Here is a 25,314-nt window from a genome sequence, read left to right as displayed (position 1 = left end):
AACTGCGTTAGGCTAGTGTCAAACTCACCAATCGGTGCACAAGGCGCTCCGGTGATCTCAAGTCTAAGGATCACATGCACCACCATTCGTTAGAGGATTTGTTCCATAGACACTGGGGTTACCATCCATATGGAATCCTCTGGGGGTCAGTCCAGTGAACTTGTGTGGTGTAATCGCATACAACAAACACCCATGGGTTGCACAGGTTGTCACCAAACAACCTTGACAAGTGAGATCAGTACTGCCTTTCGACAGGGTCGTTCAACACTATGATAGCCTTACTGTATTATCTGTGCCCTTAGTTCAGAATAATATTGGGGCTACGGACGTTTCTGAATGGCCACCATATGTGCTCATAGGGTTCTCACATCAAGATTTGAACACTTGATACCCTCCTCACGGCTCTACCATTCTAAGGACATATATCAATACATATTGCAATAATAATGGTTTACGCGATATAGAATAAAAAGCCTTTTATTGATTAATGAACATTATTACAAGAGTCAATTCTACAATAATTGATTGGCTCTAGGGCATCTACTCAACAATCTCCCACTTGCACTATAGCCAATCATTCATGCCCTCAACACTGAATGATCCAAGTGCTTGCACTATAGCCAGTCATTCATGCACTCAACATTGAATGACCTAAGTGCCCATCATGCTTCTGCTACAACAGAAACTTTAAGTGGGTTGGTAGGTATTCTGCAAATCTGCACATTCCCTTTCATATGATCCTTCAGATCAGATTGATCAACTAAGTAAGTGTTTGGATTACTGGTGAGACCGTGATTCCTCAGCCACAACAATGGCTCCATTGTTATCGCAGTACAACACTATACTGGATTAGCAAGCTTGAAATCATCAAGTTCAGTAATGAACTTCTTGATCCAAACGCCTACACGGCTGCATTAAAAATGCGGTACACTTAGCATCAATTGTAGAATCCACTGCAGTACACCAATTTGAGCTCTTGCAGCTCACTGCAGTTATTGAGACAAAATGTGTAATCCCAAATTGCGAAAAAATCATCCTTTCCTGTTTGGAAATAGCGTCACTGTATTCTCTTACAGTGAGCTCATCTTTCTTCCATAATCCAAGAATATATATCTTTAAGCCTTTTCAAGCACTTAGAAATGTCCATTGACATCACCCAGTGTCATTCACTTGGATTTAGTTGATATCTTCTACTAGTGCGAATGCACATAAGACATCATATAAGTACATAACATATTGCTCACTTGAGCCTGTGACATACATCAAATGCTGAATGCACATTAGATATCAATCGAACATAAAGATGGATCCACTGCTAAAGCATGTGGGATCCTCTTCATTCTATCTCTCTCATTGTGTGGTTAAAGACACCTATCTCTACAGAGATAGACACCATATGCCATCAGAAGAAATCCCTTCTTGGATTTTTCTATACTGAATGTGTTCAGTACCTTGTCTATGTACTTTGACTTAGTTTGAGCAACCTACACGATCTATCACGATAGATCTTATTCCAAGGATGTAGGCGTGTTCCCCTAAGTCCTTCATGGAGAAACTTGGTAACCAAGTCTTTACCAACTGCAAGTTCGGTATATCATTCCCGATCTATTGTATGTCATTGACATACAACACTAGGAATGCTACTGCGCTCCCACTCACTTTCTTGTAAACACAGGGTTCATCTTCGTTCTTGATAAAACCAAATCTTTTATGGCTTCATCAAAACGAATGTTTCAGCTCCTTGAAGCTTGTTGAGTCCATAAATGGATCTCTGTAACTTGCATACCTTATTGGTTTGACTATCAGAACGAAACCATCAGGTTGTGTCATGTACACATCCTCCTCAAGGTTTCCGTTCAGGAAAGCAGTTTTGACATCCATTTGTCAAATTCATAGTCTGATAGCAGCAATTGCAAGCATAATCCGGATGGATTTAATCATGGCAACCGGCGAAAAGGTTTCTTCATAGTCAATGCCATGAATTGTTTTTGAAACCTTGGCAACCAGCCGTGTTTATAAGTATGCACGTTGCCATCCATGTCAGTCTTCTTCTTGAAGACCCATTTACACCCTATGGGTTTTACCCCTTCAGGTGGTCCACCAGAGACCACACTTGGTTCTGGTACATGGATTCCATCTAGATTTCATGGCATCAAGCCATTTAACGGAATCTGGATCCGATATAGCGTCTTCGTAGGTTCTGGGTTCATCGTCTTGGTAGACCAGTACGTCACCATGTTGAGTCACGAGATAACCGATCTCTCGGGTCATGGCGTACTCTCCCAGATCTACGTAGCTCCTGTGCTACTTGAGGTAGTTCACTTGATCCACAAGTTGTGGAGTAACCTCCTCATGATGCTCAACCACTTCGTGGCACATCATCCCGTCCTTCGTCTAGTATGCCTTGTGGTTCTAGAACTTCATCGAGTTCTACTTTTCTCCCACTAGTACTTCTTAGAAAATATCCTTTTCTAGGAGACACCAGATCGAGTAACAAAAATTTTGCGCTCTTCTGGGTGGTAGAAATAGTATCCTTTGGTCTCCTTTGGATACCCACAAATATACATTTACAGGATTTTGGGCCCAGCTTGTTCGAAGTCAATTTCTTAACATAAGCTTCGCAACCCCAAATCCTTAGATAAGACAAGTTGGGCTTTCGCCCACTCTATAGCTCATATGGAGTCTTATCTACAGACTTTGACGGCATAAGTTCAAAACGTGAGTCGCAGTCTCTAGGGCATAACCCCAGAACGATGCAGGTAAATCACTAAAACTCTCATGGACCTAACCATGTCAAGTAAGGTTATTCCTCCTTTGACACTCCATTGTGTGGGGTGTATAAGGAGGGGTGAGTTGTGATACTATCCCACATTCCTTCAGGTATGTTTAGCTCAACTTGCCAAGTTGGCATGTAGTCAGTTTTGAGATACCTTGTGGTCTTTCTTAAGAACATATTATATGAAACAGTTCCATAAAGAATATTATTTATACTCAAGGACAATAATCCATTAGTAAACTAATATTCTCATTGTCCTATGTGGACACAGAAATATATAATTTCTAGAAACTAAAAAACACTAATAATCCACAAGTTCCAAGAAACAAGTCCATCGGCTAAATCAAACGAAAGATCCTACAGCAAATGTAGCAGCACCGTGCTTCATTTCATGGTAGGTCCACCTCCCCTCGGCGAGCAATCTACTCTACCGAAGTTCCTACACATCAATCAAATGAGTACCACATCTTGTGTCAACTAGAGTTTATGGGAGAAGTAATCTCAATAACATACCTGACGAAGAAGTAACATCTTCTTCCCTTTTGCTAGGAAGGCCTTGCAATGTTTCCTCCAGTGACTGGGATTCCCACAGTGAGGACAAACACCTTTCTTTCTGCAACAGTTCTTTCCATCGACTTCTGAGCCCTTTCCTTTTCACTTGAGTGGCTTCAACCACGTCAATGTTTCGACATTTTCATGCCTGACTCAGTAGTCTTCAACAAATCCAGAAGCTCGGAAAGGGTATTCTTCTTATCTTCTCAATAAAGTCATAGACAAATTAAGAATAAGAATCCGGTAATGACTGTAATATAGGGTATTGCTAAACCTTCTCTAAGTCCACATCCCAAATCTCAAGCTTGTTCATATACTCGATCCACTTGAGTATATGATCGCCAATTTTGGTACTCGATCCACAACTTTCTGGAGGCAACTAGCAGGGCATAAGCTAATCGTTCCATTTCTAGATACCGCATTTCGGCGTCTAGCAGACGCTTGCTAGCGTAATATACTGTCCATTGGACTTTATTTTCTTCTCGAATCAGAGCAGCACTGACCACATGCTGAGAGACTAATAGATACAGGAGAAGAATTTCTTGAGGGAGCGGTTTGGACAAGAGAGGTGGCTTTCCGAGGTGCTATTTTATGCTCTAGAAAGCTTATTCGCAGTCCAGAGTTCACTCGAACTTCTTGTTGGCCTTGAGTATATTGAAAAATGGCAAGCAGCGATCTGTTGCTCTTGATATGAAGCGACTAAGAGTCATTATTCGCCCATTAAGACTCTAAACATGTTTTCGGTTGGTCGGGCTCCTTATATCAAAGAGAGCTTGAATCTTTTCGAGATTAATTTCTATTCCCCTCTGATTAACTATATACCCCAAGAATTTTCTCGAGGATACTCCGAACGAACACTTCAGGGGATTGAGCTTCATTTTGTACCTTCGGAGTATACTGAACATCTCAACGAGATGTGTTATGTGATATGAAACGACATGTGATTTGACCAGCATGTCATCAACATAGACTTCCACTTATTTTCTGATCTACTTGAAAAACATTCGGTTAACTAGCCGCTGGTAAGTCACCCCAGCGTTTTTTAGGCCGAGTGGCGTAACCTTATAGCAATACAGCCCTCGATCTATAACAAATAAGGTATGCTCTTCGTCTGGTACGTACATCAGAATCTGATTGTATCCCGAGTAGGCGTCCACAAAACTCAACAGCTTGTGCTTAGAGGTGGCATTGACAAGCTGGTCGATTCTCAACAAGGGAAAGCTGTCCTTCGGATAAACCAAGTTGGTAACCCAGCTCGGGTAAAATGACTCCTGGATAGACCCGTTCAAGAGGAGGTTATGTACCTCAACTTTTAAGGCGGCATACTGCTCGGGGTCCATTGCTCTCCTTTTTTGGCGAACTGTCCTGACTGCACTATCAATATTCAAGGCATGACATATAACATTTGGGCTGATCCCGACCATGTCAGCATGAGTCCCTGCGAATACATCGACATTTTCCTTGAGGAAGCTTGTCAAGTTATTAGCGAGCTGAGGGTTGAGATTACTCCCGATCCTCAACACTCGGGTCGGCTCACTTTGATAGATCGATACCTCGGATAGGTCCTTGACCGGCCCATTGTGAGGGCATTCCTGGATGCGAGGATCCATGTCATCCTCAACCAGGCCAGACTGTGGCTCGATCCTGCTAATCGCCATTACTTGCTCAAAGATGCCAACTGGTGCTCCCTTTCCCTTGCACGCCATTTGCACTACCCTTACATAGCAGTTGCGAGATGCGCGTTGAGATCCACTTACTTCCCTTATCCCCGTTGGGGTGGGGAACTTCATCTTCAGATGGTATATTGAGGTGACTGCCTTAAAGCTTTGTAGTAGAGGTCGTCCCAAGATGCCATTGAAAGCGGAATGACAGTCTACTACTAAAAACTCAGTCATTTTGGTCAGCTCGTTGGTTTCTCCCAACGTGACCTAGAGCGAGATCATCTCTTTGGGAATCAAATGATCGCTAGTGAAACCGTACATAGGGATAGAAGCGGGCTTAAGATCTGTCTCGTCCAGTTTCATCTTCTCGAAGGCTCGCTGAAATAAGATATTCACGACGCTTCCATTGTCCATCAGTATCCTGTGGACTTCGCACTGACCTATTTCAGGCGTGATGACGAGAGCATCCTCATGGAGATGATGCAATCACACCGCGTCTTTCTTGGAGAAGGTGATTTCCTCCTCTTTGCGAACCTTGGCGGGTCACGGCGTCGTGCTCATGACATTTATGGGGTCATGTTGGCTTCATGAGCATACCTTTCCCAGGCACCTCGAGAGTTCCCCGTGGGGTGTGGTCCTCTAAAGATGATCCCCACACTGTAGAGACCTTTGCGACCATGATGCCTCTTCCTTGGTTCCTCTTGATTTTTCTCCTGAATAGGAGCTGAGTCATCAACATACTCTTTGAAGTGCCTCAGTTTAATGAGGTCCTCAGTTGCTCGCTTGAGGGCCTGTTACTCATCGGTGTGGTGCCCATTATCCCGATGATAACGACAATACTTTTTATTGCTTCTGGCTGAGGGGGGGATTCTTTATGGGCTTGGGCTCTCTGAGCAAATCAACTTCCTCTGATTTATCTAGAATAGCCGATACCGAGGCATTCAGAGGAGTGTATTGACTCTTGTTGCGATCGCGACGAGGAACTAAGGCATAAGATTTCTTGGGCTCGTACCGCTGCTTCTTTTCTTTTTGCTGATCATCATTAGCCTATCTGCGATCAACCCTCCTATTCTCCCCGCGGTTGAGAGCACTACCCGACGGATCGAGGTCATGGCGACTAAGAGCTGCCACAGAACTTTCGATCCAGAGGTACTTTTCAGTAAGGTTGTAGAAGCGAGTGAGGGAAACATCATCCTCAGATTGTAGTTCCTTCCATAAGTCTGTCTGCGGGTAAACTCTCGCAATGATGAGAGTCCGAACAGACTCTTCGGGAGTATGAGCCACTTTGTAGAGCTCCCTATGGAACCTGTCTATATAAGATTGGAGGATTCATCCCTCTCCTGCCGTATATTGCTCAAGTAGCTTAGCGGTATTGAGAACTTCCTATTTGCCTAGAAGTGCCTCAGAAATGTCAAGCTCATTTGAGGTCCTGAGCCGACTGATCCTGCTGGAAGCAACCTAAACCAGCGCTTGGCATGGGCGGTAAGGGTTACTACCAAGCAACGACATTTTGCTAAGTCAAAGACTTGGTGGAGTTTCATGAGGTCGTTGAACTCGTATAAATGATCATGCGGATCGGAATTCCCATCGAATGCTCGTATGTTGGGCATTCTGAATCTCGATGGGAGAGGGGTAGCTAACACTGCCGGAGATAAGGGAGACGCCTATGTGACATGCCCTTGCTCATTCTGCTAAGCCTTAAGCTGATCCAAAGCTCGCTGTAGTTCCTCAATCTGAGGCAGAGAAGCTACTTGGGGATCACTTTTCTCAACGTGGGTTCGACTCTCACGGTCGTAATTAAGGAAAGACCACAAATCGGACTCTTCCTCACCTAGGTCAAAAGCTTCAACCAATCTCGGCACACGCTGGCTAGAGTCGTGTGATTGTATTGTGTGATTTGGGGAGTCTTCCCGACCTCCGCGGTGGTACGAACCGACCCACAGAGGATGGGAATCCCCTGCACCATGACGACTTGAGTCATCATTATGGAGATATTGGGAATCTCCCCGCCTTGCACCTTTATAGGAGTGCTCGTGCGTCTTGGCGCGGGACGGCTCATGCTGCAACATATCGCCGAGTCGCAATGCCACGGGTAATCTACCCGGGGCACGATCGGTGTTCACTAGTCCCTCGGAGCCCTTCAGTCTACTGTGCGCCACTTGCTTTCCCTTTCTCTAACGCGCTGCAATGCGCGCAGTATGGGCTTTCGCCCTTTTCCATGCTTTCACACAACCTGTAGGCGTTTTTGGTGGTGGCACTGCTTCATTGGATTTGGGTGGCATGACCCGATCCAATCGGTCTAGCCTTTGGCGAACCATTTGAAGAGTATTATTTAACCTCTCCAGGTAACTCATGACAGCTGGGTCGAGCCGTGAGCTTGAAGGAATATCCCCCGTGATATTCTGCTGGATTGGCGGCATTTCGGGAGAAGTGTCCTCCTGGATCTAGGGGATTTCTTCATTGTCATGATTGGTTCACTCAGATTCGAAACCGCGAGCCATTTGCTTTTGTGGGACCGATTAGTCAGAGATTTTTCTGATGAAGAGTAGGTACTAAATCAGAGACCTCCTTCTAGCGCCAAACTGTTGATGCTTGATTTTGACACCAACTACTCGCACGTGTAAAATGCTAAAATGACTTAGAAATCACACGTGATATGAAGGGATTGAATCAAATAAAAGGTGAAGAGCAATATTTAAAGTTGTTCGGATGCTCTAAAGCAAATCCTACGTCCACTGCTATTGTATTAATAAGAAAGAGTGATCAAGTCACGTTCAGCAAGCTGAGTTACAGTTTAGAGAGAGAGAGAACTATTTCAGCGTAAAATCAGCTAATCTTTTCAAATGAGAGGAAAGTCCTCTATTTATAGTGGGAAAGGTCAAGGTAATGATTATGAAAGCTGCAAGTAGGTAGCTGCTGTGTAAATCATTTCTTTGCCTCCCATTGATCACCTGCCCGAGGGATTTCCTCGATTAAAGTAGGGCTTTGACACGTGGGCGATCTCCAGCTGCTTGCTGGCCTGACACTCACCCGCTGCATTAACAAGAGCCATGCCACTTGTGCTAGGCGCGACGTGGTCGCACCTGGACGACATATAACCCTTCTGAACTCTGACCATCCTTTACTGACGAGGCTCCATGTCAGCCCTATTTTTTCTGGAATAACAATACTTAATGTCATATAGAGTACCAGAACACTAGGGAAAGTGAAAAGCCACTTTCAATCTACTAGAATGAAGATTTCACTCAACAAATTCGCTTTAGTAGAGAAAGTGAAAGATTATTTTTAGGTTGTGGCTTAGACTGAGGTTAGTGATCCATTTTTAAGTTTTGTTCAAGTAAAATATGTAAGATTACATTCATACCCTTCTTACCCTAATAGAAAGTAGACGGCTTTGGGCTATGGGGTAATGCTTGATAGATTTTAAAATCCTTCTAAAGGGAATATGAAAATAAAATTGCAATAGTTGGAATAGGAGTTACGATTTGGAATAAACCAAGGAAGGTTTGTGAATTTTGTTTGTAATCTCACTATAGCGACTTCTTTGAATTGAGCTTACCAAAGAAAAGCTTATTAGAGTATGTTTATATACGTAGAACTTTTATGAAAATTTTGATAATTGTTTGTTAAATAAATGTAAAAGATTTTTTTAATATTAATTTATTAAAAAAAAAAAAAAAAGCTTTAATATACAAGAATAGGTTAAGTTAAATTTATAAAATTTTGAATAGGGATATTTTTAAAATTTCAATATTCCAAATATGATCAAAAAGAGCTTATTAAATAATCTCAAAATTTGAACTTCTTCAATAAACCATAAAATAACTTATTTAAAATCCTATAAACACTTTTCAAAGCAAGCAAACAATCTAAAAAAATGTTCAAAAAGTAATTATAACTTTAAATAAACTCTTTTGGCCAACAGGTAAGCTTAAGCTCAATCAAATAGGATTTTTGTTTGGTTAATTTGAAATAGGGTTACTTATGTCCATACAAAATTCGTGTCCCTGACAAAGAGAAAAATCTCACTAGAATTTGAGAAAATTAGGTATGTTTCAAAATTGGCTTAATAAAATGACCATTTTATCCAATTTCATGAAGTTCTACTTTGGATACATAACAGTTGCAAGTTCAGTAGAGTTAAACACAAGATTCGATTTCGGTGTACTCTCAGAATCAAGTGAACCTTTCCCAATTCTGCGAATTCCAGTACAAATCCCACCACTCTCTCCACTGTAAACCCTTACCCTTACCCTTACCCTTACCCTAACACCCTTCTTTCATGGCGGCCGCCACCACCATCACCACCGCGGACGAGCAAGCACCCACCGAGAACGGCTCCACAAATGCCCCAGCGCTCGACCCACAACCCGCTCTAAACCCTACAACAGACTCTGTTGAATCCCCTCAAAACGAAAACCCAGACCCTGACTCAGCCGAGGCCACCGAACCCCCCACCACCACTGTACCCACAGAGAAGCGGTGGCCCGGATGGCCCGGGCACTGCGTGTATCGGCTTATTGTACCTGTTTTAAAAGTTGGAAGCATTATTGGACGCAAGGGTGAGCTCATTAAGAAGATGTGTGAGGAGACTCGAGCTCGCATTAAAGTTCTTGACGGCCCCGTTGGCAATCCTGACCGCATTGTAACTCTCACATTCCTCTCTTACCTATAAGTTTTTTTTCATACAATTAATATGCAATGAGTGTTCTCTCTCTCTCTCTCTCTCTCTCTCTCTCTCTCTCTCTCTCTCTCTCTCTGTGCTCTGCTTGGAGCTATTAATTTTTATTCTTGTGCAAAAATACCTTTTATATATGAAACTTGCAAGTGATTTTCTTTGCAATTCTGGGATTTCAAGTTACTATCATAGGTTTATGAGGAAATCTAGTTGAACTTTTGTATAGAGTGTTGATTGATTAATAGATTTTGAATCTTTTACTTAATTAAATTTTCTTGTAGGTGTTGATATCAGGAAAGGAAGAGCTGGAGGCACCTGTTTCTCCTGCGATGGATGCAGCGATTAGAATTTTTAAACGAGTATCGGGGTTGCCTGAAAATGATGGTGATGCTAAAGCAGCTACAGCTGCATTTTGTTCAGTGCGGTTGTTGGTGGCATCTACACAAGCAATTAATTTAATAGGAAAGCAGGGTTCATTGATAAAGTCAATTCAAGAGAGCACTGGTGCTTCGGTGCGGGTTCTTTCAGGAGGTATGCTTTAGATATTGATAGTTTTTCATGACTGTGCCATGTTTATGCTATTGCTCTTGATGCTACTATATTCATTTCTGTTTGCATGCCAACTTTAGGTTCTAATTATGGAGCAACTTGCCCTTTAGTTTAAAGTGTCTGTTCTTAGTTGTTGACTACAGACAGTTTTTTTTGTTAATAGATTTATTTATTTGATAAGAACATGAGTCTACAAATATAAAGATGGTGAACCAGTAATACACCTACAAAAAACCAAAACAGGTGAAAATAATCAAAAAGTGCACAACGTTTAAACCTTGAGGTGGGCAAACTGGTTTTGGTGAGAACTTAACCAAATCCTTTTGAGTTAGTGTGGCTTGATTCAATCCAAACCAAACTGATTCATGTCTATGGACTAGACGGAACCAAACCTGTTTTTGGTGGTTGGGTTCAGATTGAAGTCTTTGGTTCAATAATATGCATGTTGGGGAAATGTTTGGAACTTATTTTTTGAAATCAAATCAGTCAACACAATTCGTGATCAGAAATAATGGTAAACTTGCAGCTCAGATAATATACATTTTCTGTTCTAAAATGGAAAAGTAAACAGATATGGTTTGGTTTGGTACTACACGAGTTGTTTTGTTTGGATTGAACCTAGCCAAACTGGTTAGAAAACAGTTTGGTCTGATTCTCCCCAAAACGGAAACCGAGGTTTGCCCACCTCCAATCCTCAATAGCCTCTTCAAATATTCTTTAATTTCTCTCTAACCATTAAAAAAAAAAAAAGAAAAAAAACAGACAATGCAGAACATCTCCACTGAACCAAAACTTTTTCTCCCCCTCCTAAAGCAAAATAGTTCTTGACAAATAAAGAAATACGAGAATCCAACACAACCTAAGAAATTCCAGCTTCTCTAACAAATACAGACAACTGTTTCTAGTTCTATAATTAACACACAAATACAGAATAATAAATGATATGAGCTTCGAGCAAATTTTTGTCTAGTAACCGTGTTTTCCTTTTTCTTTCTGATGCAAGAAACATTTTGAGTGAGACCGTTCATTATATGATCTGCATATTCTCCCCTTAGGGCATATTGGAATTAATTAGATAACATTACCTTGCTATGTAACATGCTTTGACAGGCTTGTGATGTTACATTACTTTCGTAGATGAAGTAAAATATCATATCTTTTGGTGGTTTGGGGCATATATGAGGTTCAGACTATTTGTTGACTTTGGTCGAAAAAAGAGGCGAACACCCCTGTTGCTAGCTCATAATTATCAAAAACTTCAGTAGCTCAAAAGAAATATAATGGTTATTTGAAGATAAGAGGCAGAGTAATAGTGCAAACTTAATTGTGGCAAAGTGTTGCGAACCTACCCAGAATTCTCAGTCATTCATACACACAATAGCTCATAACAGAAACAAACAGCAGTTCATTGCAACATTGAGAATTCCAGAATAACAGAATATGTATATTTCATTGATAACTCAATATTACGCCAAATCTGGGTAGTATCTCAATATAAGATCTACCGGATTTAATTAACCAACAATGAAAATAAGAGAAACCAACAATAGAACATAACAGAAACAGATATGCTGGACTTCGAGGGCCAGCTACCTCCCCTTTTCCTAACTTCTCTCTCGATGCCTATTTCCTCCTCTGCTGCTCCCTTTATTCATTTCTTCTCCTAACAGAATTTATCCCTCCCCCAGTAATCTTTCGCTACCTGTCCCTCTACCTCAATTCACACTTTAGTTGCTTCTTTTAACACTATTGATCCCCTGGTGCTTCTTCCCACGCCTCTTGTACACCAGCACTTCGCGTGTTGTATCACAAAGATTGGTGAGTTGATCTACCTTGAATTGTGCCTCGGTATTAGGTTCTCAGCTTTGACTATGGAAAAGCGTGGCAAGTCTTTGCTAGGAAGCTACTTAGTGGTTGAAGATATCATGATTCTCGAGTGTGCTATGGAGTTTTGAGATTAGGTTTAAAAGCAGCAAATGAAACTTAGATAAATGAAGTGTTTGATTTGGATTTTCATCTATTTAAGGTAGATGGGAGTTATAAGGAAGAGCTAATTGGATGATTAGTCAAGGGTGGGTAAGTCACAATTTGATTGTTCTTGTATTCTTGTTCTAATCCTGTGAAACCATTAGGTCTTTCAAGCATCTAAATTGAGCCTGAAAGGAAGTGTATCTGAAATGAATAGTTTATTTATTCCAAATTCAATTCTTCGATAAAGGATGTACGGAGGCATCAAGTTGACTTAAATGTGTAAGTAGCAATCAAGTACGATCTTGCATTTGGTATTATCATCTTAAATAAAACAAGTTCTTATTGTTATAACTTGAGCACTATTGTTGGACATCCATCTATCAGCATAAGCTTTAGGTGAAGTTAGTGTTTTATCCAAGAAAAAATAAAAAAAATTTTGAGTTAGGAGATAACATAACATGGTATCACATTCAAGTTAATGGTCTTGTAATGACTGTATTACAAAATTACTGCAATAATTTATTTTGTGATACACTAGTGTTTCCTATAAAAAATAATAATAATAAATAAATAAAAAATAAAAATAAATATTATGATCGTTGATTATGCTTGTGGTTGTGGATGTCTTAAGAGGGTAAAACTCTTGTTGGTCACCTATCAACTTAACATTTTGGGTAGTGATAACTTCATCCATGACATTGAATTATATTCTATTTGCATATTTGGACCTGGTTGCTAAAGGTGTAGCACCAGTGGGCAGATGCCCAGAGAGAACAGAGAGAGAGAAGGGAGCTTTCCTTAGGGTAAGTTAAGTAATATATCTAGAGTAAAAATGGAATAACCTCAGATCAATATATTTATGAATATGGATAGTATCTTGGTATAAGATAACAATATTTACTTAGTTGATGAGTATGGAAAATTTGTTTGCATACGATATACGATTTAATCATGGTGTAGGAAACAGACATTGCTAATATTGTCCATGATTATCATATTATCACTGTTGCTGCATAGATACAATAGTTTCATAATCTTCTCGAAAGCTGCCAAGTAAAGTTTTTCCCTTTTTTAAAAAGGAAATAGTTTCTTAACTTTTGGTCACTTGATGTGGATTTTTATCCAGATATAATTGTTCCATGCATTTCATGTTGTAATCTTGTTTCTTCCTCTAACCTTTGTTTGGCTGCTTTTTCCTCTCACTTTCTAATCCTCTTAGAGAGAGAGAGAGAGAGAAAAAAAAAAAAAAGAAAGTCAAGCCTTTGGGGGTATAATAGAGTGGCTACAGTTTTTTTGGGTTTTGTTGTTATAGCAATCTTTTGGATCATCTATATAGGAAGAAATACATGAAGTTTTCAAGAGACAAAAGGAAATGCGGTTGAATTCGTACATGCAAAGCTAAGTTTTGGGCTTCTGTGTAATCTGAATATCAAGATGTGCCTTTCTTCTTTATTATTTGCAACTGGGAGGAGACAGTGAATTGATTAAAGGCATATATTCTTAGTGTTTTTGTTGTTTTCTGGTCTCTTTTACTTTGTAATGATTTCTATGGTTCAGTGCTTGTGTTTTGCCTCTCCTGGCCCATACTTATATATATACACTATGGGCAGCTTGACCCTGCTCCCTAAATTTTTCTTCTATCAATTTAAGTTTTCCTGAGTTGCTTGTTTAAAAAAGAAAAATTATGTGCTTCCAGAAGAAGTACCATTTTATGCTGCCACAGATGAGAGGGTTGTAGAGATGCAAGGAGAAGCTGTGAAGGTTCTCAAAGCTCTAGAAGCAGTGGTTGGGCATCTGAGGAAGTTCTTGGTTGATCATAGTGTTCTTCCTCTTTTTGAAAAGACAGTAAGTCCGGTCTCTATAATGAGCATTGATATATTTCTCTTTCAGTGTGATGTAGTAATTATTGTTCTCTATAATTTTAGTACAACACAGCAATCTCTCAAGAGCGTCAAGTGGAGACCTGGGCTGATAAGTCATCACTGCATAATGCACATCAAAGTGGAATTGGCTCTGAGTATACACCCTCAACAAGGAGGGAATCTTTGTACCTGGAACATGAACCGCAATTGGAGTCACATTTTAGATACTCTGGAATTTCACTCTATGGACAAGACCCCTCAATTTCAGCAATACGTTCATCAGGAGTTGCTCGTGCTAGTGGTCCTATTGTTACACAGGTGGGTTGTCTCAAATTTTCCTGGTCTATTATCTGAGTTTAATATTCCTTCTTAATGATGAAAGAGCTTGTATGTTATTGGAAAAAAAAAAAAAAAAGAGAAGATTATATTGGTTGTGCTGTAGTTGGGACATAGGATCCAACTATTCTATTATAATCTATGCTTATAGGTTTACGTTACATACCTTGACCAACAAAAAATTTTAAACGTATTGAGAGAGTCCAAATTTTAGTTGGAGTTGATGCGTGCCAAATTTTTTAACATTAGATTCTTGTCAACTTGATGTTTAAGCCTCATTTACTAGGTCATATTGAACATATTGATGAGGAAATACATGTAATTATAAAGTTTGGGGGAAAAAACAAAAAAAAAAAAAAAAAGAAAACAAAACAAACAGTACATTTAATCCCAAAACCAATGAAGTTGCAAAACCTTTTATAAAATAGTTAACCATCTCTCTACATTAAATGGATTTCCTCCGATTTATACTTGTTATTTCTTCCATTTTTGGAGTTTGAGCATGGAGAAACTATAGTAAAAATCAGGCTTTATGAATAGAAACTTTTGTTCTTTCAAATTTGATAGTTTTTTTTTTTTTCCTTTTTCATCAAAACTGAGAATCTTCGGTAACAAAAGTGGGAGGGTTTTCTCTTTTTGATTTCTGAGTCAGGGGCCTTGATGTTTTAAAGATTGAGAGTACAGGTATTTTTTTTAATACTTTCTATAGTTTTTTTTTTTTAATAGTTTCTTGTAGTCTCCTTTTTGCATAGAGCTTGTCCATTCTTTTGTATCTTCTGTTTGCTCATATGCAACTTTATCTTTGTTTCCTAGAAAAATTGTAACAATAACAATATCTTTTTCCTTTTCTTTGTATACACTTTTAATTGTATCATAATTTCCTTTGTTTATTTCAGTGTCTTTTTGCTTTTTCTGTGTTTTTATCATCATTTCCTCGTTTTCTGTCATCAGGTTGCACAAACTATGCAAATACCAATATCTTATGCTGAGGACATCATTGGTATTGGAGGTAATAGTATTGAACACATCCGTCGTACTAGTGGGGCCATCATAACAGTCCAAGAGAGCAGGGGATTACCTGATGAAATCACTGTGGAAATTAAAGGCTCCTCATCACAGGTTCAGATGGCTCAACAATTGATTCAGGTAGGATCCCTTATTAATTTATTTTGTTTAATTGAGGCTTCCCTTAACTTAGATTGAAAGAGAATTAAGTTTATACTGGGTTATTAAACATATTTAAACTGGCATTGTTGTACAGATGCCTTGATAGATGCATTTTTTTTTTCTTTTAATTATTGACAGTATTTGTGGTTCCTTGGAAATATTTCTTTCAGTTGATTTATTATTTAAAGTGGCAAAAGCAATCCACCAACCAGTCACCATACCCGGCCAGTTTAAAAATTGTTTAGGAACTACCCCTACCAATAATTCATTTATTTCCAGAACTCAAGGCTATTATTGTTTGTTTGTAGTTACATTTGACAAATAAGAATTTTTTTTCCTAGAAACTTAATCATTCTCTCTCTCTCTCTCTCTCTCACGATGCCATCCTCCCATTTCTCAACTTCACAATGCCTTACATTAAGGAACCCTTTCTTGCTTCTGCTGTAAAAAACTAGTCACTAATACTAGTGGCAAAATTGAATCCAACTCCTAGCCTGGTCTCACCTTTAGTACTAATGCAAACAGGTATTTCCACTGAATTTCCTGGTTTTGTTGGTGATGCTTCTAGTTCAGAAAAACCTTGGTGGGTTTCTTGTAATTTTTGGCATTAGGATATTTTGTGGATCTGTGTAATCTCTGTTTTGTGGATTTGATGTGGATTTTCATTTTCTTGTGATCAAGGATTTGTGGTTTTGAGTTGATATAAGTTTATGCAGAGGATGATTTTTAAAACTGGGTAATCGAGGGCTTTGTGAATTTGAAGTGGGTTTCCAATTTTTTATTTTTATCGAGATGGTTTGTGAATTTGATTTGAAATAAATCTGTGCAAACAGCTCTTCTTTTTTGTGGGAGAAGTATTCATATTCATATTGGAAGACTCTTAAAGGGGGTTTGTGAATTTGAAGTGGGTTTCCAATTTTTTATTTTTATCGAGATGGTTTGTGAATTTGATTTGAAATAAATCTGTGCAAACAGCTCTTCTTTTTTGTGGGAGAAGTATTCATATTCATATTGGAAGACTCTTAAAGGGTTCCAGCTTCCGGTAGAGACAAGCAAGAACATTGAGATTATTGGTATAAGAATCCATCTGAAGGAGTAATGAATAAATTTTAGGGCTGATTTAGTGATAAAACACTTTGGTTTTAACTGAGATGACAAGGTTTCAAACCCTCTTGAGACCAGTTGGGATATTATATCCTAAAAGTTCCTGTACAAAGGCTGCATAGGGTCAGTAGTCCTCAGCTTAAAACTTGATGAATAGGTAGAAATGTTCTTAGAGATTTCAGGGTATCAATATTAAAAAAAAATTTAATAAATTTTTCTAGATATTACATTTATGAACTTAGTAATTTCATTTATTAAAGGAATAACAAAGATCATTTTATTTATATTTGAGTAGTTAAAAAGGCATTTTAGTAATTCTATAAGTCAATTTTGGTCAAATGTTAAATCAACTAACAGTTCTTGACACCAAGGGAGGTATTTAAACGAGTCAGGTGTGACTGATTGACTAAATCTCAAGGCACTGTGGATGATTTTTGCCCTTATCGCCACATGGGATTGACAGGATATAACCAGCAATGAATAGTGGCCGCTATCTCCTCTCACTTCTGTCCATCTCAAAAACAAAACTAGAATTTCATTTTTGTTAAAGCAGTAAATGTTTTGTGTTCCTTATTTAGTTGATCCTAATTTGTGTGGACAACTTGTCTACAGTTCTGTTTTTATTTTACTTTTCTTCTTTTAATGAAATCTCTTCGTTTCTTCTCAAAATAAAAAAGGAAAAGAAGTTGAGATTTTGTCAAATATTTACACCTTATGGAGTAACAATTGCTCAATATGTATTGTATGCACTTCAAGGAATTGCTCTGTCAGCCTTGATTGAATTTTGGTTGACTTGAAAATATAATTTTGGATGGCATAGTTCGAAACGTTCGTAAACTGAAATTTCTTGAGAAGTTTGTTGAGAGTTATAAGATCTAATTCAAGTGCGAAGAAAGCTACGATCCTGTCAATATTCAGCAGATTTCTAATTTGTGTAAATGTAATTTTAATCTCTCTCCCATTCCCACTTAACTCCTTTACTTATTTTACGATGATTATCTTGTCTTGATGTAGGGTATGTTGGTGTAAAATCTAGACTCAATACCAAAATTATTTGTTTTCTGCCTGAAATAATGTGCATGGAAGGAGTGCTAATGCATACTTGATTGCCCATGCAGGAATTTATGAACAATCACAAAGAACCAGTTACAAGCAGCTATGGAAAGATAGACACTGGCTATAGATCTTCATATTCTCATTTGGGGAGTTCATCGTACTCATCATCCTCATTATCATCACAACCTTATGGTGGCTATGGTTCTTCCGGTGTCGGGGGCTATGGTTCTTCTGGTGTCGGCGGCTATAGTAGTTATAGGCTTTGAGTGGACAGCCACAGAATCATCAGCCTCCTTGTTTGGACAGATTAGAGGTGAGAGAATCACTCTTGGAATGTAGTCTGTGTAAGTAACTGCAAAAATTAGTTCCAGCTTTTGGTTGATCTTACATTATCCAGATATTAAGTACTGATTATGTTTAAGATAGCTGAATGGAAAAGATGTAATGAAAATAGTTGTAATTTTTTTATCTTTGTGTTCTTGGATGTTAATCAATACAGCAGTTGGATCACGTATTGCAATTTTTTTTTGTTTTTTGTTTTTTGTTACACACCTGAGCTGGAATTGTTGTAATTTCACTTTAATCACTGATAATTTAATTCCCAAATAATCATATCCTTAAATTGCTGACATTGAATAGATTGACCTAACGATGCCAAACCAAAGGGGCTGCAGTGTTTCATCGGATCAAATCTTGTTTTGACTTGTCACAGTCACAGCGTGGTGTCTAACTGTCATCTGATAGATTGCTTTTAAGGCAAGTTTAAGCGTACAGCCGTTGGATTTGATTTAAGAAATCCAATAAAAACCGGATTAAGGATTAAATCATCATTTTATAGAATAAAAAATAATTTGTATGAACTAAAATAAACATTAAAGAAAACTTTTAAATTATGATTTAATTAGTTTAAATTTTTATTATTTTTTTAAAACATAAAAAACAGTAAGCTTTGTCACCAATAACACTACATTTGAAAAGAGTCGAGGTAGCGATTGAGTTATTACCATGTCCCATGCCACATTAAATTAAATTAATTTCACTCTTGCTATTTGAATAAAATCTCATTTACTTTCTACACTCACCGATGTTGCATAAATCTCTTTCCTTTTCCTTTAACCAACACTTTTCCAGAATGTTGGAATAGCATTTGTATGAAATATCTACCTTGGTTAGGGTTAGGGATACTTAGGTAAAATTTGGCCCTATAACGGATCCATAAATTACTTTATAGGAGGGTTGGCATTTATAAAAAACTTCAGGGTAATACTATAATTACTCCAAACCTCAAGGGGTAAATAATAAATTACTTTTAATTACAAAGTAGCTTTCCAGAGATTTCGAGTATATATAGTTAGTTACGTAGGAGGCATTATCTTCTTTGAAACCAGTGAGTGAAAGATCAAATTTTAGGAACATGCCCACCTTAAATTTATTCACAAATGTTCCAGTTGATGCTGTCATTGCTTCTGACATTCTCAAAGACTCCACCAAAGCTGTTGCTAAGATTATTGGCAAACCTGAATCTGTACGTTAAACTCTTCTTCTCTTCTATTCTCTATTCTCTAGCGTATGGCGATGTGAATTTTTTTGTTTGTTTAATTTGATTTCATGTTTATTGTTCAGTATGTGATGATTTTGATAAACGGTGGAGTTCCAATTGCATTTGCTGGGACTGAGGTGCCGGCGGCGTACGGAGAATTGATATCAATTGGGGGCCTTGGCCCTAGTGTTAATGGAAAACTGAGCTCAACCATTGCAGAGATTCTTCAAACTAAGCTCTCAATTGATGCCTCGCGCTTTTATATCAAATTTTATGATGTTCAGGTAATCTAATGGCTTGTTATAAAATTGAATCAATTGATAAACTTTTTTGTCATTCCTTTCAAGAGTTCCCCTTTCGGATTGCATCTGGGAAATCCCCTGTAGATTCAATTGATTTTGCTTACTTCTCCACTTTATTGTATTTGTATATGTTTGCTTTAAAAGACTAATCCTCATTTTCATGTCTTTTTGTTTTTGGTCCAGCGCCCATTCTTCGGGTTTAATGGTTCAACTTTCTGACCATCTTGACACAATTATGTCAAGTGTTGCTTTGGAAATCATTCATCTAAACTGTATTTGTTGTTTATCTAATGTGAGCGTGAAATTTGTACATTTGATTGTATCCTGGAATTATTATCCTTTCAATGTTTACTCTTTTACATAGAGGTGATTTGACTTCCCCTTGTTATTCTTTAGTCACCAGATATTTAACTTCTTTTTGCGTTATTACTTTAGATTTATTTAAACAACTACTGGTAGTGTAACTTGAAAAATCAACGGGGATCCAATGGCAGCTTAATGCTTTCAGACTTTAGGCAATGTATATAGAAATTTTCTCCTTGGCAGATCATCTACTATTGTTGTTCCTGCAAACGGCCTTTCAGATTTATTAGGAGAGTCTGGTACCAACTATTTGATTGATATTTTGGATACCTGTCCAGCAGTTGATATTGTCTGGCTATTCAATGCGCCCTACTGCTTGACTATTCCCAGGATTTTGACAAAATACCATGAACAAGAACTTAACTCTGAAAAGAGCGCTGGAACATCTACAATTTCCCTAATTTCTTTCTTAAGCCTTCAGTTGGGACTTGGGAGGATACGGCTGGGGTTAATCTCCATTGGAAAAGGACCACCCAGTTCACGATGTTAAAGAAACGATAACTAAATGTCAATTGTCCAACGAAAAATACATTTTACTAATCAAAAAACAAATTAGTCTCATCATATTTCATTCATGATTAGTCGATCCACTTTGTTATTATTACTGAACTTAAAAATCCCGGCTACAGATGGAATTCTTGAATTCTCTACACATTCAAGCCAACAAGAGCCTTCGCTGACCTTCAATTCTCTGGGTGTCAAACCAAAGAGTAAAATTCAGGAAACTGTTAAAACTGAAGGACAATTTCCCATAATGAAATTGCATATTTGTAAGAGAATGTGTAAAGCATCTACTGAGTTTGAAAAACAATGTACCATGATTCAGATTTTCGTTAGACAACACAAGAACATGGCTAATATGTTCCAACTATAACACAGCTGGTATAAACTAAGCAGTCATTCAGAAACAGTGAAAAAGAAGAACACAAATCAATCATGAAAAGTCTGCAATAGAAAGGTGTGCTGTCTAAGAAACAAAAACAGAGCAACCCTCATGCCATTATCTTGGCAGACCTCACAAAGAGGCTGTCCACAACCTTGCCCATGTTGGAAATGGTTTCCAAAGTTGCAGGATAGATGGCATCTGCCTTGGGGTCTTCAAATATGATGAGACATCCGACTCCCTGATCCAACGTCCCAGCAAACTTCTTGTCCAAAATCATTTGAGACAACTTTTTCTCTACATGATCTGTTGGCAACTCGATGAGCTCCGCAATGTGTGCAATCTCAACCCTGGAGTAAGGCTCAATCAACCTGCACAGGTTTTGTTCCAGAAGCGTGTCATACAGGGATGAAAGGTGCCTGTGAACAATTGGATCTTCCTCTAGCTGAGCCTTGTAATCACGCAAAGCAGTCTCAAATAGTTTCAAAGAACGTTTTGAATGGGCATCAGCAACAGCTTTCATAGCATCCAATTCTGGCCCCACATATTGCAAGCCAGCCTTCGAAGAAATAATCCCAGCAACATCATCAGCTTGGCTAACCATGATCTTGCACAGTAACATGTACTTAAGACTAAAAACTGCCCTGGGGTCTTCAAGTGCATTGAAAGCCTCAAAAGCTTCAAAGAAATAGCTATAAGCAGTTTTATAATCCTTCTCCTCCGCATGAAGAATGCCACTCTGCAAATCTATGGTGCCTTGTTGAGCTGGAGGTACATATATGGCATTTGCAGCTGTCCTTGCAGCTGTGAGGGCAGCTTTTGCTTTTGGAAGGTTTCTTAATGAAAAATGTAGCTTACTTTCTAACAAGTCTATGTCAACAAGAAGTAGTTTATCATCCAATCTCCTGACCTCTTTGACCAAGCTAGTAAGAAGAGTTAAAGCTTCAGAGTACTCCTTACTTTCCATCAAAAGTGCTGCAAGCCTAGCCTCAACACGCTGCCTAAGGAATGTACGCTTTTCTGCACGGGTCCATTGTACCATTTCTCTGCAGAGAGCAATTTGGATATCAGACGTTCCAGGAATCTTGGCAACAGAATCAATAATTCCCCTGACAATTTTTGCAGTTTTAGCCTTGGGTATCAATGAAAAGAAGGGTCTCAACTGAGTAAGAAGATTGCAAAGCTCCTCAGCCCGGTTCTGTTCCCTAAGAAGGTCAGAGAGGTTTGTGATGGCCTGTTCTTTTATGCGTAGAGCTTCCGATGAGGAAGAAGGATCGTCAAGAACACGATAAAGAATAGATATGGCCTCAGATGGGTTTTTGGCTTCTAAAGCCTGAGCAATTGAGTCTGTTGTTGCAGGAAGATACGATGAAGACATTGTTACAGCCAAGAAAAATTCAACTTCTGCAAAATAAGCTTCCAAATTGTTTAATATGAAAAGTAAAAGCTAAAATATTACCTAAGTTCAAAATGATGCAGACAAACTTGCCATCTTTGCCATGATAACAGATATGAACAACTCACGTACATGGAAGCCTATAAATATGATGAAATAAGGTAATGCTTCATTTAACTTATAAGACTAATGAAAAATTAATTATATTAATTTGGAGCCTTTTCTCCATTAAGAAAATAGAAAGATGGGGCAATAAAATTGTGGACGAGAGACAACAAGAAGCAAAATACCACATGGACAAAATTCCATACAAACTGGGAGTGAGTAATTCTCCCTGCCCTGAACTAATTTAAAGCCATTAAAAGAAACAATTTAAAACAAACTACAACTTGCAGTCCAAAAATAACATTAGTTATCAATTTCCTTATCTTCTCAGAGGGGGTTTCAGGTGGAGGGGAGAGAGGGGAGGACCTAAATTAACAATTCGCTGGTTATAAGGAAAAAAATAAATAAACAAAAAGCTTGCATATCAATTAAAAGTAAAGAAAAAAAAAGATTTACAGGATGTATACAGAAGAGCAAACTACCCTGAAATTTTCTATTAAAAAGATACCAATTTAAATTTTGGAGTGTGTGTATATATATGACTCGAAATACAGTAATATAACAATTGTGAATTACCATTTACAAATTATCATGTTCATATTGTTTGAGTCTATAATTTTCATCAAGGTAACAAACATTCAGTCATTTCTTATCATGCACATTGATTTGCTAACTTTACAAACACACATGAAAGAAATGCTAGCAACACTCTTTTTCTCATTCTCACTTTCCTTTTGAGATGTATACAAAAAAAAAAAAAAAAAAAAACACTCTTTACTATAGTACCCACCAGCAACTTTTTTTGTTTTTTGCACACATGTCAACAAGAGAGTGAGACAGAGGGTGTTGCTAGTCTATCTCACACACATAATAAGGCATGTCCTATATCTAATTCTTTTGAATTCCTATAGCCAACAACCATGTATGTTGCCTACTAATCACAAATCACAAAGTAGAAGTGCATAAACAAAAAGAAAACTAAAATGTGTAAACCTGAGAATAAATGGCAAACTTTATCAACAATAATATGAGAGAAGAAGACCAATATTGTCTCTTGGGCAACCAAAGATCCTTACTTATACTAATATTGAATGCCTTAAGACATAAAGAAAACAAATTATAATGAGAAAAGGACTCCTACTGCTGATACTACTGCTGCTGACATAAGATTTAACCAAATCAGAAAGAAAACTGCATTACATAAGCAGACCTTACAACTAAGAAATGTCTCATTTAAAGAAGAGTATTTCCATTATAGAAACCATGAGAAACATATCCTAGCATAAAACATACATGGAGAATATGACACTAGTTAACCTAAATCGAAAAAGATCATGAATATCTAGCATAAGTCATGGATTGTCTGAGTTGGGTTATAGGTTTGGAATAAACCATAAAATGCACTCAATTAATTATTATTATTATTATTATCATTATTTTCTTTTGTATGAGTGTATGCCTTTGAAGATAAGGCCAGATTATAAATAATTTTTATTCCAAAAAAACGAGTTCTTCTCTCTTCAATTTATCATTCTAAGCAACGTTTAAATCTAAAATTTAAATAAGAATGAAAGATTTTACGTTACAGCAAGGCATGTTATGATTTCAAGTGTTACGTGCGTTAGTTCAGTGCAAACTCCACTTATACATAAATGTAAAGAATGATTCACGGAAAACACAATCCTAACTAAATTGAAAGATAACAAGCACAGAATGGATACTCAAAATTCTCAAAATCAATGTCTGTCATGCTTCCGAGTTGCAAATCAGCAGACCCAAAATTTTACATAACTGGTAAGCACTATTTAAACAAATCAAGCCAACACGTGAAGAGTACATCCAATAGTAAAAGAATCTAAAAGGAAGCAACACATGCACCCAATTTTCAAAAACCTCAAAAAAAGTTTACCGAATATTCTTAACTTAACAAAGTTACATGAAATTAACAGTCCAATTACAACAATTCTCAAACTTTAATTGGCTAAAGAATATAGTAAATCCAATAGATCTGAGTTTGGACAACAAAAACAAATCCATTTCAAATGAAATAAATCAAAAAAGAAGAAGAAGAATTAGGGTTTAATTTTAGTGACATTGGGTATTCCATTACAAAGTCTGCTTAGCTCCATTGAAGCCCAAACGAAGCAACACAACTATCAGTAAAGCAGTTAACTGCACTAGCTCGACACGGAAATAGATTAAAATCATCCAATTTATGAAAACAATAGGAACATCTATTTAGAATCGAGATGAAGCGAAAGTGAAATAGAAAAATCGAGATGAAGCGAAAGTGAAATAGAAAAATCGAGAGAGGGATGAAACGTACCGTGAGAGAGTTAGGGTTTCGAAAACTAGGAACGCTGTGAGGAAGATGAAAGAACAAGGAAGGCAGATGAAAGAATACCGAAGGAATCTCACGTTTGATAAAGAGGCAACCGGTAACTTGGGTAACATGCTACCTTCTGCTAATATTTAAATTCTTGGGTAATTTTAAAGGCCTCTGAGGTTTCCGCTTTAGTAATTCCTCCCACATTTTCACAAACTCTTAGTTTCTCCCCTCGGGTTTCCAATTCCCTGGACCTCCTCCCCTGCTGACTGCTATCACGTTTGGCCCAATCCCGGTACACCTATAAGACCCAATGCGTGTTTAGAGGCTTGAACCCAAAGAATACATTAAGAATATTTTCAGGGAAAAAAATACCACCAACAAAGATGAAAGCATAAATAAATAAAATACAATAATATTGGTTAAAGTTTGATTTTAGTATCTCAAAAGATTGAGGTTTTCATCATTGTCCTTGAATTGAAGTTTGAGTAGTGACAATGAAAGATTGTATATTAGAGTTTCTTCTAAATAAGGAACAATAAAGTTTGGAACAATAGAGTTTGAATAAGTTTAAATATTAGATTTAAAAGGAGGATTGTAAATTTATTGTCTTAGTTTAAGTTAAGAAATTATGTTACAATAGTCTAAGCATAATTTTCATATTACGTAAGACTTCATTTCTCTTTC

At 37.8% G+C, this 25,314-nt stretch overlaps 3 protein-coding genes across 3 annotated transcripts; 2 read left to right on the top strand and 1 right to left on the bottom strand.

The window, feature by feature from the left end:
- The first annotated feature begins 9,246 nt into the window (after positions 1 to 9,246).
- LOC116129760 (RNA-binding KH domain-containing protein PEPPER) lies at positions 9,247 to 18,232 on the top strand. The gene is made up of 6 exons (XM_031415490.1): positions 9,247 to 9,634; positions 9,949 to 10,198; positions 13,884 to 14,032; positions 14,113 to 14,367; positions 15,337 to 15,531; positions 17,775 to 18,232. The coding sequence occupies exons 1-6, from the start codon at positions 9,272 to 9,274 to the stop codon at positions 17,976 to 17,978; spliced, it is 1,416 nt and encodes a 471-aa protein (XP_031271350.1). The 5' UTR covers positions 9,247 to 9,271; the 3' UTR covers positions 17,979 to 18,232.
- Positions 18,233 to 19,099: 867 nt separating this feature from the next.
- LOC116129766 (macrophage migration inhibitory factor homolog) lies at positions 19,100 to 19,940 on the top strand. The gene is made up of 3 exons (XM_031415501.1): positions 19,100 to 19,237; positions 19,336 to 19,536; positions 19,738 to 19,940. Exons 1-3 carry the CDS (start codon positions 19,127 to 19,129, stop codon positions 19,771 to 19,773), a joined length of 348 nt encoding a protein of 115 aa, XP_031271361.1. The 5' UTR covers positions 19,100 to 19,126; the 3' UTR covers positions 19,774 to 19,940.
- A 705-nt stretch (positions 19,941 to 20,645) lies between these two features.
- Positions 20,646 to 24,779, bottom strand: LOC116129727 (26S proteasome non-ATPase regulatory subunit 11 homolog). The gene is made up of 2 exons (XM_031415443.1): positions 24,628 to 24,779; positions 20,646 to 22,204 (listed from the first exon to the last, which is right to left on the bottom strand). Exon 2 carries the CDS (start codon positions 22,176 to 22,178, stop codon positions 20,910 to 20,912), a length of 1,269 nt encoding a protein of 422 aa, XP_031271303.1. The 5' UTR covers positions 22,179 to 22,204; positions 24,628 to 24,779; the 3' UTR covers positions 20,646 to 20,909.
- Between the last annotated feature and the right edge of the window lie 535 nt (positions 24,780 to 25,314).

Source organism: Pistacia vera, unplaced genomic scaffold (assembly GCF_008641045.1).
Source record: "Pistacia vera cultivar Batoury unplaced genomic scaffold, PisVer_v2 Contig213, whole genome shotgun sequence".
Classification (NCBI taxonomy): Eukaryota; Viridiplantae; Streptophyta; class Magnoliopsida; order Sapindales; family Anacardiaceae; genus Pistacia; species Pistacia vera.
The sequence above is the reverse complement of the archived record's forward strand: the minus strand, read 5'-3'. Positions and strand labels throughout refer to the sequence as shown.

Excerpts from the sequence above, each read along its gene's own strand:
- LOC116129760 (XM_031415490.1), top strand. The coding sequence starts at position 9,272 with ATGGCGGCCGCCACCACCATCACCACCGCGGACGAGCAAGCACCCACC. Across the intron at positions 14,033-14,112 it reads TTCCTCTTTTTGAAAAGACA|TACAACACAGCAATCTCTCA; the intron begins GTAAGTCCGGTC and ends CTATAATTTTAG. Across the intron at positions 15,532-17,774 it reads TGGCTCAACAATTGATTCAG|GAATTTATGAACAATCACAA; the intron begins GTAGGATCCCTT and ends TTGCCCATGCAG.
- LOC116129727 (XM_031415443.1), bottom strand. The coding sequence starts at position 22,178 with ATGTCTTCATCGTATCTTCCTGCAACAACAGACTCAATTGCTCAGGCT.
- LOC116129766 (XM_031415501.1), top strand. The coding sequence starts at position 19,127 with ATGCCCACCTTAAATTTATTCACAAATGTTCCAGTTGATGCTGTCATT. Across the intron at positions 19,238-19,335 it reads TTATTGGCAAACCTGAATCT|TATGTGATGATTTTGATAAA; the intron begins GTACGTTAAACT and ends TTTATTGTTCAG. Across the intron at positions 19,537-19,737 it reads TCAAATTTTATGATGTTCAG|CGCCCATTCTTCGGGTTTAA; the intron begins GTAATCTAATGG and ends TTTTTGGTCCAG.